This window comes from Ascaphus truei, chromosome 1, assembly GCF_040206685.1.
Source record: "Ascaphus truei isolate aAscTru1 chromosome 1, aAscTru1.hap1, whole genome shotgun sequence".
In the NCBI taxonomy this organism is placed as follows: domain Eukaryota; kingdom Metazoa; phylum Chordata; class Amphibia; order Anura; family Ascaphidae; genus Ascaphus; species Ascaphus truei.
In genome coordinates this window covers 68,291,052-68,312,296 of record NC_134483.1, presented here as the reverse complement: position 1 = coordinate 68,312,296, position 21,245 = coordinate 68,291,052, and the positions used below count along the sequence as shown (strand labels likewise).

At 40.3% G+C, this 21,245-nt stretch overlaps 1 protein-coding gene across 2 annotated transcripts in view; it reads left to right on the top strand.

Annotated features, from left to right (window-relative positions):
• ARL15 (ARF like GTPase 15) overlaps nucleotides 1–21,245 on the top strand; it is a 392,363-nt gene that overhangs the window by 109,913 nt on the left and 261,205 nt on the right. For both annotated transcript variants that reach the window (XM_075589113.1, XM_075589115.1), the window contains one exon: nucleotides 8,606–8,665. In XM_075589113.1, coding sequence (XP_075445228.1) covers nucleotides 8,606–8,665 — 60 coding nt within the window. The remainder of the gene's footprint in view (nucleotides 1–8,605; nucleotides 8,666–21,245) is intronic.

Genomic DNA, 21,245 nt, shown 5'->3' with positions numbered 1-21,245 from the left:
CATTTTATTCCCGCTGGCTGCAATACTGCACAGTATATATATATATATATATACTGCATTACAATTCATGAATTTATGCCATCTGGTAGACACGCGAAGCATTGCAGCCTATTAAATCCTAATTATTATCATTTAACAGATCAGCCGCCCGTCAGCCAGGCATGAACCCAGGCTGGGAAGGCAAACGCAACGGGGCTTGTCAGAGGTGAGGAGCGGCGCATTCCAGGTATCTGCCAGGTACATACTGGGTATTTGCTCGAATAAAGTGTGTCGGTGCAGTACCTCAGGCACCATGATTAGATTGTACGCTGCACTGGGCAGGGGCTCGCGCCGGCAATCTTCTCTGTGCAACACTTGTTACATTATCGGGACTCTATCATTAAAAGCATCATTGTGGAACGTTTATCATGATCATGCTTCTAAACCTTGTAACCTGAGGTTTTTACTGCACTGGCCCCTGTTTTTTGGATTCTCGGGTAGGTCTGATTATCTTGTCATTATCACTTGCTTGCACTAGAAAGGGAATCACCCACACTTAAGTATTTCCATTGCAACTGAACACGGAAACATTTGTAGATTCTGGGGTGGGGGAAATGGGGGTGGGGGGGGATTTTAATTTTATATATATATATATATATATATATTTTTTTATTTTTTATTTTTTTTATTTTAATGGATCCATTGCCAGCGGACAAAGATTTAACCTGTTATGAGTGCCCATTATCTCACTGTTGGCCTTCAGTGGAAAGTAACACAGTAATTTTGATAGGGGCTTAGGCAAAGCGATGCAATGCTTTGCAGTACCCTCCTGGGACCAAAATTGGTTACAGTACTGTAAGTCTTGACTGATAAATTGTCTCATTTTATGACAACTTAAAGTACTTTCAAATACTGTAGTTATTCATAAGTGATTTCAATAGGTTAAGGAGAAACATTAAATTGCGCTTCATGGCACTTCTCTGTTCGATATGATGTCCCTGTGTTAAGCAGTGTGTGCTGATCCCTTCCTCCGGCAAAGGGCCTTCCCTGTTATGCTGCTTGGTCCCTTTGTAAGGGATATAATGCCAATGCTGTCTTTGTCCCCTCCAAAGAAAAACCAATGAAAGAAAACTGAGGTTATTAGTCTTATTAATTATTTAACTCGTTCCCGTTAAGCCATACGATGTACTTATGTTATTTGCAACCTTTTTTGTGGCATGGATGTTCTTTAACTAAATACATGTTTGACTAGACTGATGCATATTTTTCTTTCTTCCTGTGTCATTATTTTGTATTCTGTATTGGTTGTTTGTTTTTCTACTTTACTCTTCTGCTCTTACTTCCACCTTCCTGAGTTCAGTGAAACATTTTCCTTGTTCACGCACATCCATTAGGTATATTATAATCAGCCACATTTATCCAGTACTTCCTGTGTCCAGTGGCAAATCGTGCATCTAATTTTGTTCAGACGTTTTATTTATATGTCATTTGCTATTACCTGGCTCCAGGACTACTTAACGGCTGTGCCACTTAGGAAGAAAGAAATGTTTAGCTCTGAAGCAGACATCCTCTGATCCTCCTCAGACATGCATGCAACATTTCTGCAGGTTATTTTTGGAACTATCCAGCTACATTTGTAGGTGTCCTTCAAACAAATAAGAGACATGTCTTGGTTGGTTTGTTATTATATGGTTGTGCTTAAACTCTGGTATTATTTCCATGTATTACGCTAAATGCAGAATATTTTTGGGGGTTTATTATAAAAGGGGTTTTACACTAGACATTTTAATTTACTGATTTCATTGAGCATTCAGCTTCAATGTTTCCAACTTAAAGTCCTTTTGTATAAATATTGAGGGTATACTTTTACATACAGAAATTGCCCGATAGGCCCATTTTGGGAAAAAAGTTGAACGTGAGAAGTTATCGGTTTCATTCTAAAGAAGACACTCTTGAAATGTAATACCTTGAGTAATGTCTTCTGTGCCCCACAGCAGCAAACATCTGTGGATATCACAGCTCTTCCCTCTTGGTAGGACAGAATGCTTTGACCCCTGGGAAAGAACTATAAAAGGATCCTTATGGTCTGTGTTTTTCTGTCCTGGAGGTACAGTAGGTTGGAAGGTTGTTTAGTGCCTCGGGACTTCTTGTGAGGCTTCGACTGGGAAGCTCTTGGCAGTTTTGCACTATTAAGGTCCAAATTAATCAAATGCTGATACAGGATAAGTGCACCTGATTTGGCGTTAACGCTCATTGACTTGTATGGGAGTTAACGCCGCCATGTGTGCCCTAACCAGTACCGCGGCTTCATGAATCTGAGTCTGTCAGAGTATTTTGTGCAGAGTTACTCCTTTGTTCTTAACATCACATGTAGTCCCTTCTTAGTTGATATTACACCAATAAATATGGCATATGGCTCCTTAGGTTACAAGTAGTGACTCCAAGTGGTAGCAGACATGAGCACTCATGAGTAGTGTCTTGTAAGTTAGGTGGATGGATCTGGTGGCCCAGGTATCATCGTAAAAATATCTTTGTCGTGCGGTTCTGAGACTGCACTCAAGTGGGATCCTAAAGGATCCTTCCTCAGAGCCCTCCTTGATGCCACATTCCATTTCCTCTGCAAAAGTGGGGCCGACATTTGGAGTTGGGAGTCTCCAGGAGTCAAGGGCCTCTGCCTCCTTTAGACACCTAAAAAGATTTAGATCAGTGGTTCCCGTGTGGGCTTCATAATTCAAAGGACTTCAGGTTTCTTCTACTAGGTGAGCATGGATGTCTTTGGTTATTTTGGTGCAAAACTGAAGTGTGGGTCACTATTTAATTTCAGGTAGCATTTCTCCTGGTCTTCTCTAAGCATAATGCAGTGTTCTAGGCTTAAGGTAGAATAGTTTTGTCCCCTTCTACTAGGTTTGTGTTGTCCTATATTATTTTTCTTATTTTTATAGAATGTTTTCTAATTGGAGCCCCCTAAATGAAGAGCAGTTGGTATACTAAAAGCAGAGGAGGTGTGCTTGAGCGCCCAAAAAGGCAGTGTGAAAAAAGTAGCATTTAACATGCTAGCGCTGAGCATGCGGCGCTTGCTCAGTTTACTTCTAGCAATCTTCTTCCTCACGTCCCCGCTCGTGTGTGGGCACGTAAGCTTTCCCAAGCTTGGTGCTTGGGGAGAGAAGGGAGTTTGACTTTGGAGCGCCCTGATCTGACAAATGGGTAGAGAGAGGCAGTATAGGCAGAGCGGAGAGCGTGGGAAGGGGGGGGGGGGAGCAGAGAGAGGTGGTGTGGGGGGGAGCGGAGAGAGGTGGTGTGGGGAGAACGGAGAGAGGTGGAGGGGGGGAAGCGGAAAGGGGAGATGTAAGAGGTGGGAGAGGGGAGACGGGAAGCAGAGAAAGGAGAGGGTCTGGGAGACACACACACACAGCGCCCAGATCCCGCTAAGAACACACCCCCTCCCTTAATAGCCACGCCCCCTCCCCCCTCTGCTTCTGCTCTAAAATTATTGCAGGACAGCCAATCGCTCATGCTTGGAGAGTTGGTGATGTCACTGCTCTCAAGCATGAGCGTGCTCATCAGCAGCGTGGCCGCAGCCTAATTAATACTTGTGAGAATAAGTTAAGATTGTTTTAAGAAGGTGGCAGTGAAGACACATTCCTCAAACTCAAGCTGTTTTCACATACTGTAGTTCAAGACAGCTATGCAAGAAATACATTTTAGGATTTGTCCTCTCCAGAAGGAGTGTCCTGGATAGACTTTTTTTTCCGTTGTGTTATTGACAAACTAATCAAATCAATTATGGAAATTGAAGATACTAAATTGCCCCTTAATAAATAAGATTTTTCTTGTGGACTGTCAGAAGGAATATTATTTTCTTCTGCAGTCAATCAAGAAAATGATTAAAAAAAATGGAGTGGGACAAGCCAGACCTTGACATCAACAAGATGTGTCCAACTGATGTATCTGTTCAGGCAGAGGGAATCCAGTGTATGTAATAGCCCTCCTGAAATGTCTAATTTGCCTAGAAAGACTACGATTCAACTAGAACAGACCTTGTCCTTTCAAAGGCACCATGAATAAGAGGATTGAAATAGCTATGAAAAAGTAATTTCTGATGTCATGGGCAGTCTTTAAACCGGCACTAGCCTCGGCCTGCATGTCTAGGGCATTAAGAGCCTGGTTAGCCTACACCGTGACCTTTTGGCTGGATTATTCTTAAACTAGCTATAGTTTATTTTTTCTTTTCTCTTTTTTTCATTGTGACACTTAGTTTGACCTGATCAGACTCACAGCTAGAGCATTAGGCTGATGGCCCGCTGTGGTCGGCGGCGTGAGCGCGGAACACCACCAGCCCCTTACTTTGTGTGTTTGTCCCCGCTGCCTCTTCCGACAGGGCTGAATGCGTGCTGTGACGTGTCAGCCTGCCGGAGCTACCAGCGGCTTGTGTTCTGCAGGTCTGACGCGTCACATGGTGCACGTGGCAGCCAATGAGGAGGGGAGGTGGAAGGAGCTACGGGAGGGAAGTCTGTTACGCAGGCGTGCATAGCTCTCCCTCCCATGCATAGCTCTCCCTCTTCTCCCCCCCCCCCTCCTGTGCATGGCTCTCCCTCTTCTCCCGCACCCTCGCCCCCCCCCCCCACACATCTCCCTCCGGTGCCCGCTACGCAGCTGCCCCTGCTCTGTGTTTTGGCCCGCCCCCCGACCCGTTTGACACGCCCCCAACCTGTTTGACACGCCCCCGACCCGTTTGACACGCTGCCCCCCCCCCCCCGCTGAAAAAAGTTATCTGCAGACCGCAAATCGAGGTGCTGTAACTTGCACACGCCGCCTGCAAGCAAGGCGGCCATGCGGGCGCGTGCAGTGGGGCCTTAGCCTTAGCATTGTTTGCTGCCAGAAAAGTGCTTTGTCTAAACCCTTGATGATGGATTCATCTTCTAAGTCAAGGTTGTGCGCTGTTCCTTTTGCTTGCTCTTTATTATTTAGAAACACCAGGAAGAGAAACAAAATGACCGTCCTGCACACTTAAAAAAAAAAAAAAAAATCATATACACATACTCTCTAGCTGTACCTGGCATAACATACGCCGAGCTAGGAGATCTGAAAGGTTATTAATTTAACATGACTTTGTTTCCCCCCTCTCATTAATGCCTTGCTGTCTCTTGTCCCCTCTTCCCCACCTTACTCTCTTCTCCATCATGCCCTGCTCTGCACTCACTGCTCCTCTCTTTGCATTCCCTGCCTTACTATGTCTGGTCCTCTCTGTGCACACTACTCCCTCCTCTCCTACTCATATCACCTGCTCCTCCTCCTTGCTTTCTCCACTGCCATTAAAATCCCCTCCCCATTGTTTCCTGGGTTGGTGAGAGGCTGCTAGTCTATCACAGAGGGGTATGTATGTATATTTATAGAGCACCCAGGATATCAGAAATCCATTATGCTGTCTTGGAACTTAAACCTTGCATTTTTTCCCCCCCATTCCCTTCAATCCAGCTTTTGCCCATAATACCCACAGTCCTGGTGAGAGAGAGAGAGAGAGAGAGAGAGAGAGAGAGAGAGAGAGAGAGAGAGAGAGAGAGAGAGAGAGAGAGAGAGAGAGAGAGAGAGAGAGAGAGAGAGAGACAACTGCTATCATTCCATTCAGGCTAAGGAAGGCATATTTTACAGATGTTGGGGAATTAGCAAAATGACCTCCTTGGGAACTTCCATTAAGGAAAGATCTGCTCTCACAATGCCAATTATACTATCAAGACCTGGAAAGATGAAGGCTGATGGCAAAAAATTTGAAAGTCAGACTAGCGAGAGAAGGCATCTCAAAACAAGTTTTAGAGAATTTAACAAAAGGAAATTGCATTTAGTGTGTTGCCTGCAATACTATTTTAAGAAATCGGAAACTTGGAAAAAAAATAAGCTGAGCAGCTAGAGGACCCTATTCTGGGTCCTGTATGAAGGAACCAGAAAAGGGGCAAACGGCACTCAAAGAGTTGGTAAGAAGATGGCCAAAATCTAAAAAAAAAAATCAAGCCTACAAAAAAATCATTCCACAAGGGCAGAGTCGTGTCTTGGGCTGAAAGCGGAAGTCTTCAATTTGAAATATGCAGAGCAGCCACTTGGTCTGAAATCTAAACTTTTGTCAATCGTTATAAAATAGACGTTTCATCTACAGCAGATGCAGCTTTTGAGAGGAAAGTGCTGTGAGCTGTTTCTTTTCCTCCCCACTTTTTATTCTTATTGCTATTTGAAAGAGGTTCTCAACTCAACTTGGGACCCCACAACAGGTGTTTTAAGTCTATCCCAGCTTCAGCACAGGTGGCTCATTCAAAGACTGAAGTACAGAAAAAGGTGGAAATAAATGGCGCTTCCGAAAAGCGTGATCACTAACAATAAAGTGATCCCTATTAAGTGCTCTTATGCACAGTGAAAACTTCAAGTAACAGTGCTATCATCAATATATAAACATCATTGTTCCAAGAATAGTGCAGTGAAAAAAATAAATATGGTTGTAACTTCCATCTCAAACCCTCTGGTGGGTCCTGTCTTCACTTGTTCCAAAACACTATATTTCTTCTCGCAATCCGGGGGGAGCATAAGGAGAAAAACTACAACAAAGATCTAAGTGTAGATGTATATGGAAAAATAAAATAGAGTATAGACTTGGCTTTGATAGAGTGACTACTCGTGTAGAATGTATATGCACAAATACAAAACAGTGGCGAAATCTGCACTCGTGGTAACTTCAGGAGAGATGATCCTCCCACTCTACGCGTTTCGCCAATAGTGAACTCCTGATGAAGCCAGTTCACCATTGGCGAAACGCATAGAGTGGGAGGTCCCTGCTGACGAGCACTCACAGACCACGTCCCTGAACCTGAAACCGGAAGTGACGCACTGCCGAGCGGAAGTGACGTATTGGAGCCTGCGATTGATGCAGGCAGAGAGTTTGCCAGTGGAGGAGGATGCTCTTTGCTACCGGAGTCACCGGAGGCGGTGAGCGGGTCAGAGCGACGACGTCCACACACGTGATAAATGCTTTTAATTATCAAACTTATTGTAAGTGCGATATTTTACGTATTATTTTACGATATTTTTTAGGGACCAGTGTTTGGGAGTAGGCGTATTACCATGTGTGTATGGTGCTCTACCTGTAGGTTTGCAGGAGGTCTGAGTGGTCTGCCAGATGGTAAGGAGAAAGGAACAGGACTGGCTCGAACAGGTCTCTGGGTTCTTCAGGGTTGGTGTCAGCGCCTCCAGTGGTGATGGAACCCACGGGGTGTAGGTGTCAGGTGTCACTACACAAACATATCCCTCCTGCCCAGGAACTGACACCAGAGGCAGAGGTATATTTAAACGGATTTTATTGCAGGGCATTCTGCATCAGCTCTTCTTTTGCAGCACATCACCTCCTCCACTATCCGCAGGCCTTCTAGACGGTGCATCCCCATCAATAGGGCTTCGATCCTGGTGGTCTCTAGGCCAGCCGGCCTAAAGTGAGCAAGCTTGCCCCGCCATGGGGAAGGCTTACAGCTCCATCCTCTCTCGGGAAAACCCTCTCTCCTCACCCTGAAGAGCTGAGAGGAAGAACTCCTAACTACCTCCGGCTACCCCCATAGAAACCTCTGGAAGGGGCGGGCTCGTGGACTGTACTCACCTACAAGGGGGCTGTACACTGGCCATGAGGCACCACCTACCTTCCTTCACTTTCTAGAGAAGCAGAAGGGGTGTCACTGGCCCATAGATTAACCTGCTAATGCCTGGAACCTAACAGGACTTACATAGCAGATACACTATGTGGAGAGGAACAGGTACTGATGGACATACCCTGTTATATTGACATAAACTTTAAAAATATATTGATCTGTGCTATGGAAGTCTGTCTTCTATCTTTTACTGAGGATCATCTTTCCTGAAGTTACCACATGAGTGCTGATTTTGCCACTGTTTTGGATTTGTGCATATACATTCTACACATCGTGTAGGCACTCTATAGGAGCCAAGTCTATACTCTTTATTTAATTTTTCACATACATCTAGACTTAAATCTTTGTTGTTGTTTTTCTCCTTATGCTACCCCTGGATTGTGAGCAGTCGTTCAAAGAGTGAGCCACTGATTGAGCCACCTGTGCTGAAGCCAGGATATCCTGAAAACTTGACATGTTGGGGGGGGGGGGGCTTAAAACATTTTTTAAATAAATAAATTCCTTATCAGCAAGTAATACATTGAGAGTTACCTCTCGTTTCCAAGTATGGAGTTGAGAACCCCTGCTGTAAGATCCCACAGGTGTGTCCTGCTGCAGGACGCAGAAGAAACCAGAATTTTTCTTGCTGATATGCTCCTTTTTCTAGTCGAGCATGCTCGTTGTTTTTTGTTCAGAACAACACCGAGCAGAAAGAACCACTCACTCAGAGGTCAAAGCCTTCTGTCCTACCTACTGTAGCGGGAGGAGCTGGGTTTTACATATGTCTCCAGAACAGAAACTACGGTATCATTATTTTCAGTAGCTTTAGTCATAGTGATAAAGGATCTGACATAGAATCTAACCTTTTTAACAGCATCAAAAGATACGGTTAATAGCCATATTTGTTTTAGTTGTTAAAATACAAAGCTACACCTTGCATTTATATTTTCTTCTCTTTCTAATTGTAGGTTTTAGCATAAAAGCTGTTCCGTTCCAGAGTGCCATCTTGAATGTAAAAGAACTTGGAGGTATTATTTCTTCTTCCTCATACTATCTTGTATGCATAGCTCTGTAGTTTGCATTGCATGTGCATTTTGTGTTCTCCGCTATTCGTTTCTGTTTTTATATCTGTTTTTATACCTATTTGTACAATTCAGCAATCTGTTTTCTGGGGATCCCAGGTCGCACTGGGGCATAAAGGGCCATGGGGTGGAAACAAACTGGAGGCTCTCTATGTGGCGTAATGGTAACAAAATATGTGGGTGATGTGAGGGGGGAGAGAGAGAGTGGATGAGGGGGAGGTTGGAGTAACATGGGGAAGAAGCCTTTAGCTTTACCATTCTCTTCCCGGGGCACAGGCAGCAGGAACATGGCAGCGGCAGATCCAGATCTTCCTGCCCCCACCGGTTAGCTGATTAATGCTCCTCCTTTTTACACTAGGAGCTAGTGATGAGCATATAAGGCCGCGCTTAGTGCCGGCGACGCGACATCATTGGCGCCACCGCGTGCGCTTATAGTAAGCGCGACGGAGCGATGTCGCCGTCGCGAAAACTGGTAGCCGGCAAAATTTGATTTTTCAAGGGCTGTCGCCTCATGTGACAGCCCTTGAACCAATCAAATGTCAGGAAACCTGCGACGCCGCCGCCCGGCAAAATATAACTTTTGCCTGTGGCAACGGGTGACGTCACCCGTCGTGTCGCCGCCATCGACGACACTATAGGCGCGGCCTAAGAGAGGAGTAGGGCAGTATTTATCAGCACGCTGCCATTAAACAGCCGGTTGGGCGGGGAGAACTTTGGTCCTGCAGTAGCAATGTCCCTGCTTCTTCAGCATCGGGGAGAGAAGGCCGAGGGTCAACCTCCCCGGAGGCCGGTACCCACTCAATGCTGGATTTCCCTGGGTCGTCAGTGGGCCAGTCTGACCCTGCCCGGATCTCCTAAGAAGTAAAATGGATAATGGATATACGTTGTCGTGATAACGATCAATACAGCATTTGGAGATGCAGCACTTTTTTTTATTTTCTGTCATGTACAAAAAAGTGAAAAGTATGATCTAATTTTTCTATTTATCAATTCATATTTTATGCAAATATCCCATCAGTCACAATAGCTTTTTTTTCTTCTTAGAATCAAGTTGAGATCTATTTTCCCACGTACACAGAACACTCTGTATTACTTGTGTAATGGAGTATTCATGAAATACTTCTTTATAAATTGCTGCTCAGTTGGAGATTTAGAAGGGCAATCCCTCTTGGGACCAAATCCTACTAATGGAAGTGACATGATTAAGTTACATCTAGGTGATTTACTGTTTTTTTGTTTGTTTTTTTGTTTTTATTTGAGATTTATAAGTATTGTTAAATATATTTTTGAAATGTTATTATGTTAACATGGTGTACTGAGAGCTGTGATTATATTTATTCTTTCTACTCCTTTTTGTCTGTGTTCAGCAAGTGCTTGCCCAGCCAGAACCCTCCTCTCTCCACTCCTCTTATCTTTATGGGATCCCTAATGAGGACAGGGTAGATTAAGGGTTTAGAAAAGGCTTGATGTGACGGACAAACACTTCAGAGGCTCGGAAAGAAATGCAATTTGTAATAAATTACCATAAAAATGAAAGCAGCCAAACCCTTGCTTATTAGCATGGTTAGATGTGTTTTAGGGAAGCCAATTCGACTGTTTAAACTCTTTAGAATTGGTTGTTTTCCGGCTGGCTATGGGAAATTGCCCCCTTACTTAGCTGAAGAATTAACCGCATGTTTGTACCACTGTTTAGAAACAAACTGCTCATAGTACTGTAGTTATCTTAAATCCTATGCCAGTAAGTTTACTGGTTATCATTATAAAGCTAGATTTGGGCCCATGATTACAAAGCAGTGCAGTTGTACAAGACGAACGAAACAGAAGTATTTGTTGCTCTACTCTATCAGCAATGCTCACTCTACAAGTTCATATTAACTATAAGTTCTGTAAGACACTTTTTGGCACTGGAAGACCCATCTATAAGCTATGCATGGTGTTTTCTGGGGAGGTGTCCCATGGCAATCGCCCGGTCATGTGAATAAGCTGGTGGTGACCTATTTAACATCACTTTTGCAGTTCATAGGAATGTAATTCTGGCTGCATCTGAGGATTTGTGATGCTTCATCATACATATTACAAATTAAACCTTACCATATACTGTATGTTTTAGGCTTGGCCCCCTTTTTTGTGTTTAATGCTTTCAAACCCCAGAAAACCAAGTACAATGAAGGAAATGCAAACAACTTAAATGCCAGGGACTGACGGAAGTAAAATGTGATATTTTATTTACAATGTGCTATAAATGGGATTTGATGCTTAACGTGTGCTGCCAAAAAGTCGTATTGGTCAAGGATTTTAGAAAATTGTTTAGATAGTTTGTAGTGGGGGGAAAAAAAGAACTGTTAACTTTCTCAAGTTTGTGACAGTCTTGATCAGACACCAAGAGAGTAAGTTGTCAATTAAAGTGTTGAGTGCTTGGATAATTCTGGAAGGAAATTAGGAGGTTGTGACTCCCAACTTTAATATTTCACGAAAGAAGCCAGTACTATTAGGGAAATAGTGTTCAGAGATTTTGGTCAGAGATTGCTTGTCAGGAGACCCCAGTATATGCAATTCAAAGATGCCAACCGAGGAGGTAATTTCCAAAGCTTTTCTACAGAACCCTAAATTTACAAGTAAATGCACATACATTGAAGTGACCTTTTATTAATCTAGATATCGCATTAAGACTGCCAATGTTTTTCCCAGTGTTGACTTTCGACACTCTGGACGCATGAGTAAATCTTCTTGGCTAATATTGTCCAATTATTCATGTAATTTTATTGTTTGTTTTACGCAAACTCTAGTGATGTTGTGCTACAGAATATGGTAGGCCCATATGTGTCGTGGTACAACTTCAGAAGCAAAACATAGAAAATAAATGTCAACGGCTACTTATAATCTTATACCAAATCCTAATGCAGATTCTGGAATGAAAGTTTTTTTGTGCAATCTGTTGACATTGTTGCTCCCAGTTTTCTATATTTCGGCGCCATTTTCCTTTTCGACATACAGTACCAAGCATTAAAAACCTGAAATCGATTAAAGGTACAATAACCCTCCATTCTCATTTTCCTTACCATTTGAAAGTTTTTTTTTTCATTCATATTCCTGAATGTCCCCTATGCATTTCTCTGCAGTTTTTTCTTTGTGGAGCCAACACCCTTTCTTTCTGCTCCCTGGGATAGAATAACATGGTAGAATCGAATCTGATGCAGCTTTACTCCGTCTGGTGATGCTAATGCTCTCACTTGGGAGGGAGAGCCAATAATTAGTGACAATGAGGCTAGCAGGGAATTCTGCTATAGGAAATCGCAACCATAGAATCTCCCTGATACAGTGGCAAAATTACAATTGTTTGTGTCTGTATATTAGACATTTTATTGTTAAGATAATAGATTTGTATAGCCGCAGATGCTTATCCATTCTATCATCTCTATTGCTCTTTAACAGCCCATGAGAGCCAAGTCTCCCTTGGTGTAGTCGGGTATTATTGCTGTTTGCATAAATTACTGATACAAGAGGCCATCAACATTAGCTTTTTGTAAGTGATAACAAAAACACATTGGGACATATTTATTTTACTAGGTACTAAACTTGAAGGCACCTTAAGGCCGTTCATTTGAATTGCCTTTTGGTTTAGCAATGTTAAGTATATACAGTATGAGCCATAATCTGTTTCCTTGCGAGGTAGTTATCTGACGTTTTGCAGTACCAACATTACACTTTCGGAACAATCTCGATATTTAAGATTGGTTACATTACAGGTACATTTACATGCACTTTCTTTACTTCAAAAGAAATAGTTTAGGATGGGTGCACAAAAAACAAGACGGTCTGTATATTCTTTATCCCACATTTTTTGGTGTCCAGATATTATCTTGATGAGGTATTGTAACAATACGTTGCAGACAACATGGCAAAACCGCCAGAGATTACCTTTCAAATTACTTTTTTTTTTTTTTTACCTGCAATTCTTTCCCTCCCGTAGCCCTAAATTCAAGAGTTGAAAAAAAAAAAAAAAGTCACCTTGTATGTATCTTGGATGATCCGATCTGAACTAGATCGCTCAAAGCGACAGAGGGGCCACCTTATTTCCGAGAGAGTTAATTGTGTACTACTTTCAAGTACTTGCAAAGAAAAACAAAGATGGCTGCGGGGTCAGCCAGTCAGATTAAGGCTGACCCCACTGGTCATATAGTTTATGCCAGACAAGAATTCTTGTAAGGGGATGTTAAAATTAAATATCTCGCCAATCAGGAGGGCCCCGTAGCTTGGCGTGCCGCCATAGTTCCGCGACGGGGGACCCTTTTTTTCAAATAAGCTAACAAAATCAAATAAAAAAAGAGCAGCAATTTGCTGCTTTAATTCTCGTATTTATACAGTGTACACTGTTCTTGGCGTATAGAATCATTCGTTTATGAAGGCTACTTACTTTGTTTGTGTTCAGCAAGGCTGCTTTAAACTATTCTTAACTTTAAGCTAATTTTTTTTTGCCTTTCACTTGGTCAGATAAAACATTAATCTGCTTGTGCACATTAAATAATGTTTAATCATCTGTATGTATCATGAGTTATGATATCTGCCCGCCACTACAGTATCATTATTTCAGATGGGTAATGTGCTCTTTAGAACTGCGACTATGTACTTCACAAGAGTATGGTCTCTCTTGGAGAATCACAGTAGCATGCAACCTGGGTACTTGTCCACTTTCCCAGGTACGTAAATTCTTTGCCTTCCTGCAAATATAGGTCACCACTTGTAGAACATTCCTTTTAGTGGAGCTAAGAAATAATGTAATGTGGCAAGTCTGACATGTATTGACAGGAGGAAGGATTCCTGAGCTAGAGACCAGGCTTTGCACCCCACACAGAATCCGCTTCCCAGTTAAATACAGTATATTTATTATACTATACTATGTTCCCTCAATCTAACAGTCATTTCCAATAGACTGATTTTGTAAACTTATAGGCAATTAGAATAGAAAAAGTGCAATAAACATAGAAGCAGATGATGGAAAAATGAATTGCTGCTCCAGAGAGCTTACAATCGAAGTGATTTGTTGGAAGATTGACAGAGAACGTTCCAGTAGTTGTATGTGTATGGCAGTGCCTGGCCAAACGTATTGGTAAGTGCCTTTCTTAGTGTTGGGAGTGTGAAGCCAAGCTATTAGAGTGGTTCCCTCAGAATATGGGTCTTTTTCTGTGAGCTGCGATAGCACAATATTGCCCTTTGTTTAGTTTTTTAGATTTGATTTAAAGTTGGGGAGAGCAGATGCTTGGGGAATACTTGAGCGTAAAGGATATTAACAGGTAGAGGTAGTTATGGCATAGCGTTTTAGGTGAGACAGAGTAGTAGAGGTTTAAGGAGTAGAAAGGAGACCATTCTGGGCGGAGCGTTGGAGACAAGCAGGGTGAGCTAGATTATTTGTAAGTATTGCTCGATTGCAATAGTTATTGTATTATATGAACCAGATACCGACTGCACAATGTACGTGGTTTGAAGCAGCACTACATGCTGCATTGAGAGATTTTTGTATTACAGGTGAAGCAGGGGGTCTCTGGAGCTGAACTATGTTAATTCCAGCTCAGGGGGCCCCCTGCTTCCAGAGATGCTTACCTCCGTAGGGTTTGCCGGCATCCGCTTGCAGTTTAAACATCACGCTTGCCACTAGGAAGCCGCAACGGATTAAGTCACTGCTTCCTATTGGCCCGCGTGACGCGAGACATTTAAGTTGCCATTCCGTTAGGCATAAGAGTTCCCTGAAGCAGATATCGGCAACCCCTACAGTATATCTGTAAGCAGGGGGTCCACCGGAGCTGAAGTCAATGCAGTTCAGCACCGGACACCCCCCTGCTTCAAACCTAGTTATTAAAATAAAATAAACGCAATGCAGCATGTAGCGTTGCTTTAAATGTTACTCCTTAAGATAATTTTCATAGGCTGTAATAGAAACAAAAAATATGTAGCAAGGGCGATACACTGGTCTTGCTTCAATTTTTTTCTCTTTCCGGATTCCTGACTGGAACACACTGTTTCTACGATTCAGTCCACGGCTACTACACCTGCGGCATCAGTATTGTGAGTACTCGCCCGACATCAGAAACTGTGCGGGACACCATGGTCAGCGGGGGTTGCGGTGTAGTGGGTTGGATGTTTGCCGGGGAAAACACCTTACAGCGAGTTCTCCGGCATCTCCTGTATTAGTCCACATCACACTAGGAGCCTCTGATGAACTGTATTATAAGCAGCCTGGCCGTGAACATTTATACATGAAGATTTATTCTATCTACATTCCGACAGCTCTGGAGCACTAGCTACCCCATCCAATCAAAGGCTATAATAGATAAATGAATAAAAACAAATGTTAAAACACATAGCAAACATAAACTGAACCAAAAATTAGGGAAAGGACAATGGACAAGGAGTGAATATAGTCCTTTTAGATAGAAGTAGGATTTTATGTATTTTTATATGTCTGTTAATTAAAATGTATTGCATTGCTTTTGGTCCGCTATATGTGTTTTATATCGAGGATTTATTTTGTTATTCATCTTTTATACACAATATATGCTTTTTAGGCATTGTTACTTTAATGTCAACTTGTGTAATTTTATATTTCACATTGTTTCAATCTAGATGTTACCCATTAGTAACAGAGTAATCAGTCATTTACTAGGTCCCACATCAATATCCTATTGCTTTATCCAAGTTGAGAGGGTATTTCTAGGCAGTAGATACATCAAATATCACTCCTGATGAAACCGCCAGTAGGTGAAACGTGTTGAGTGAAATTGCTGTGAATCACTTTGTAGGATGCTAACATATTGCTGCCTGTTCTCCTGCTCATCATCCGGGTATCCAACCCGGAAGTGCGGGAGCCGACGCAAGCAACACCGAGGAGAGGAGCGGTGAAAACGCTGGGGGATCCCTGCCTGCTTCACTCTATGTCCAAAATGCTTTTACTATCTGACACCATGTGAGTGTATCAAATGTTATCAATAAATGGATAACAATGATATCAGTCTGCTCTATTAGTCTTTTTACCTTATTCATGAAGGTCATCCTACATCAAGACGTACAGGGGTACAGTACGATACATCATTGCCACTGATTTGGGATATGCATAAAAGAAAGGGGAATATGTGAGTACCGCTCCTGTTGGATTTAAAGACAGAGCCCCATCACTGCCACAAACATATTGCACTATTGTGTGTTCTTTTGTGTTTTTCACATAAACCTGCGCTCCCCAAGACATGGAAAACTGTTTGACTCTTGCCTGAGTATTCAATGGTTCTAATGTCAAAAAGGTTGTTCCACAAAGGGAATTGATAAAATGAAATACTTAACAATGCAACAGGAATTATTGGAAACCCTTGTTTTACATCCTCTAGGACTATTATAGCACTATATAAAGCAATAAAGGAGTCACTCAACATAAACTGATGTGGGATTGGTGCTGCTTGAAAAAAGATCTGTTCCTAGTTCTTGATGATGATATATCTGGGATAAATCAACGCACCTCAAAATGAAAAAGAGGAAAGAAAAAAGAGAGAAAAGCAAAATGGTGAAGCACGTTCACAAAAATCTTTTAACGATTCACTGGTGAGGTATGGACTTAAATGTAAGGTCCTGAGCCCAGGCACTAAAATGTTTATTTGCTCCTCCGCTCCCGCAATAGAACAGAATGCTTCTGCAGCCTTTTTCTTAGAAGTCCAACTTTATATAAAATCAGGGTACATTGACAGTGTATAAAATCAGGGAGACCAGTACGAGCACTTGTCTCGAACTCAACTCTCACCACCGTTCCAGTCGGCGTCCGTCACTTCCGGTATTTCGGCGCTCTCCAGATACTGGTCCCCCGTACCCTACGCGTTTCGCAGGCAGTTCTTGCTTCCTCAGGGGTATGTGTGGTAAGACTGTGTGTTCCCTCCTAATATATCCCTTTCTAACGCTAGGTTGTAATTAACTATATATGCTTTACAGGTACAGCTATAAGATTGGGACATCGCAGGTAAATACAAACACACAGAAAAATACAATTCAATTACCCATTCTATATATTAAAACGTTATACATGACCATTCTATGCATAAAATAAATGGTTGCATGGATTCACTTTATGAAAATTGACTGGCATTAAATGGATTGTATAGTTGATGGTTTTAAGGTAAACCATTTGTGATTAGCTGTTTTTTTTTTACATGAAGATCGTTTAAAGGTACCATAATCTTTACTACCTCAAAAATCATTTGATTTAAAATGTACCCAAGCACAACATTTGTTATCCTCCCACAACATAGGTACTGCAGTATCAGAAACTTTGGTAAATATCCAAGTGATCTTAGTAATATTTTTGCCTTCATTTCTTTTTTTGAAAAAAACAAATGAATATCTATAATACCTTTCCCAGGATGGGAAACACAAAATTTAGAGAAGAAACAAGGTTAAACTATGTCTACACTAAGAAATCTCCTAAATCAATAGTAATGTTTAGTCCCCCCGGTGTTAGTTTTTAATTTGTGAATCCACATAGTTTCCTTCTATTAGATCTTCTGTGCAAGGGCCCTTCCGCATTTATCTAGCTCTATTTTGCCTATTCCCATAAATGTTAGAACTTCTGGGTTACTAGAGTATTTTTTTAAATGACTTGGGACACCGTGTCTCAAGCCCCTTAAGAATATTTAAATAATGCTCCTCAATACGTTGTTTGAGACATCTTTTCATGCGACCAACATATTGCTGATCGCAGAGCCACGTTATTATATAGAGTACTCCTTTACTATCACAATTTATAAATTTCTTGATTTTGAAACTTTCTCCTGTTTGTTTTTGATAAGAATTCTTTGCCATTTTTTTCCATATTTACAATGTTTACATTTCCCACATTTGAAGAAACAGGCAGTTTTTTTATTTAACAAATTATCCTCTAATACCTCCATCCTTGGAATACTAGGTACTATTCTATTTTTTTTTTTTTTTATGTTTTCTGCTTTTATTTATATTATTCTTTGTCTTTCTATTATACAGTCATTTAATTGGGGATCTTGTTGAAGAATATGATGATTTCTCTTAATTTTCTCAATTTTGTAATATTTTGTATTATACTGCGTAATAAAAATTACCACATTATCTTTATATTGTTTAGTTTTTCCTTTTTTGTGATCAAGTAGTTTATCTCTATTTTCATTTAGTGCTTGTATTTTTGCTTCTTGTATTAATGTATCTTTATAGTTCATTTCCTGAATTTTTTTTTGTTGGTACCTTTGATTGTTCTATATACTGTATTTATTACTATCTGTACAATTACTGCGTTTAAATTCTCCCTTAGGGATATTATTGAGACACCGTGTATGGTGGTTACTTGAGGAAAGACTATAGCTGTTACAATCTACTGATTTGTAGAAAGTTTTTATTTTTATAATTCCTTCCTATATATAAATACAGAGGTCCAGAAATTCAACACTTTCTGAACTAAAATGTGTTGTAAATTTTAAGTTCCAATCATTTAAATTAATGTTTGTCAAAAATGTAACTAAACTTTTCTTACCTCCTCTCCAAATAAAAATATCATCAATAAATCTTTTCCACAGCACCAGGTTTGCGCCAAGCATGCCACCCATCCATATGGTATCCTCCTCCCATTTTCCCTTGAACAGTTTGGCGTAGCTCGGTGCAAACCTGGACCCATCGTTGTTCCACACAACTGTAAATAATATTTGTCATTAAAAATGAAAGTTATTATTAAGTATATAGTTGATGCTATCCAGAATAAATTTATTTTGATCTTTATGTAAAGATTGATCCAAATCCCAAAAATATTTTACTGCTTCCTGTCCTTTATTACAGTATGCTCAATATTGGTGTATAGTGACGTGACGTCGCACGTCACTAACAAATCTTTCTCTTTCCATTCAATATTTTTTAGAAGATTTATGAAGTGTACTGTCTTTTAATGTGAGATTTCAATTACGGTACATAAATCTGTAAAAAAAACAAACAAAAAAAAAACAAAACTACATATTGTGATAAATTAGAATTTATCGCATTGATTCCAGAAATTATTGGACGTTGTGGTGGGTTTATTGGAACCTTGTGTACTTTTGCTAAAAAATTAAATGCTGCTACATTGGGGTTTTCGATTAGTAGGAAAAAAATTTGTTTTATTTTGAATAATTCTGTAGGATTCTGTAATTAAGATCTTATAGGTATTTCTGACTCCCAATATTTTTAAAGATTCCATATCATATCATGTTTTGTTCATCAGGACAATTCCCCCTCCTTTGTCTGCACTTTTTATTACTATTTTTGAATTTTTTGTTAAATTTTGTAATGCATAATTTTCTTCTTTAGTTAAATTTTGTTTTATTTTACCATCTCCTCTTTGTAGTTCCTCAAATTCCCTATTTACAAGCTGATGAAATGTCTCCACAAAGTTACCTTTGCTTTGACTTGTGGCAAAATGTGGATTTCTTTTTAAATTTCGTATGTTGAAAACATCAATTTCCAATGAATTCCCTCTCTATATACAGGTATTATTGTTCTCATTTCTGTTTCCATTTTTGAAAATGCTTTTTGCAAAGTATCTTTTATGGAAAGTTTTCTAACAGATTTGTTTAAATCTATATATAGATTTGAATGAATTATGTTTACAAGTTGGGGCAAAAGTTCATCCCTTTTGTAGAACTCTTTTTTTTTTTTTTTTTTTTTCCCCTGTTCAGTTAGCTTATATGAATTTAGGTTAAAGATTACCTTCTCTTTTATTCTTCTTTTTTGTGGTCTTTCTCCTTCCCCTGCTTCCTCGTCTGTAACGGAATCCCGTTTCCTTCGCCAGGGGGATGCCACACATTTCAATTGTCCCACTAATGAATTTCTTAATTCCTCTCTCCACCTTGTGTTCCCGTCGCTCTCTAAAAAAGTATTATTTCTGCTATTACCTATATTGTCAGACCCCATGTAAGTGCATACCTCACCAGTGAATCTTTAAAAAGATTTTAGTGAACGTGCTTCACTATTTTCTTCTCTCTTTTTTTTTTTCTTTCCTCTTTTTCATTTTGAAGTGCGTTGCTTTTCCCTGGATATACTATTATAGCACTGTATATCAAATTTCATTCATTTCTTTAAAGTAGGTAGTAGTTCTTCGGTTTTAATACAAAAGCTTGAGGGTTTGATGCAGCCACTTACTGTTACCTTGGGTGCATGACTTTATTTTGCTACTCCTTTATATTGTTGACGCCCTTCCCACTCCAGCAATTTCACAGATTAACTTGAACTAGGGGAAGGAACGGTTAATTTAGTTGGGGTTTTTTTTTTTCAGTGATGAACTTTGTTCAACTCTAATTTTAAACTATTTAGCAATCGAATGTTGAAAACAATGAGGTTCTTTTTCTGTTATAGTACACTTTGTAAGTGTGATAACAGGTCTGTGAGCATTGCAATCTTGAGATTAAAGCAAAGTCTAGTGTTTCTGCCAAATGTTCTGATTTTACAAGATTTGTCTAAGAATTATGTAATCGTAGTAAGGCAGAATAACATCATGTGACATACCATGGTCTGTTTAGAGTCGGTGTTTTTTTTTGGGTTTTTTTTGTATATTTTGGGGGCTTTGGAATATTTCTATCCTTCATTAGTAAGATGGTGACAGAATCTGACAGCTTAATTTAGACAATAATTAATTTGTTCAGATAACAGAAAAAGCTACCACAACATACAGTACATTTAATGAATGATCAAATTTACACTGATGTAGAAACTAAAGCCTAATAAACTGGTAGGTGCTAGTTTTTTCTAATTCCTATTACTATTCTGCCACTTGGTTTTGTAAGGTCATACAGTACATTTTAATTTCAAGAATGTTCCTGATTTTTCCGTTTATAATTTTTAATTTTGAGCTACATTTCACAATATATTTCCTCCTCTTTTTTCCTACTTTATTCAAGGTGCAGTTCCTGTTGGTACCAAAGTACACAGGTTACAAGAGCATATTTAAAGCTGCAGTTCAAGCAATATCCTACTCTACATGTTTTTTTTATTTTTAATCAATTCTGTACTATAAGAAAATACTTGTAGCATTTTAAAAAATAAAACAATTTTAATGTTTTTAAAATGTTTTCTAATATGACAAGCATTTTTGTTCCTATAGCAACCATTTACAGCCAACCCACCTTCCCCTTCTGAAACAGCATCACCTTTTTGAGCCCTGCCCTCTCTAGCAGGGAACCAATTGAATCTTGTGCCTGCCTGGTCTCATGATCTTCCTCACAGAACTTTGGCTGTAAGTGCAGCAGAATAGGACCCAAGATGCATTTCGTGAACCCCCAGCCGAATCTTCAGCAATCGATTACAGGAGAACGGATCGTTCAGCAACTTAGCTAATCACTTGTCAGTGTGTAGATTTTATTGATGCACATATTGAATAGAAAGAAAAATACGACCGCTTGAACTGCAGTTTTAAGAGAATAACTTTTTGTGTTTTTTTGCCTTCAAAAGTAGAACTGAATGTCCTTCACTACAGAGTAAAGGGACCTAGGAATCATTCTTTCAGCTG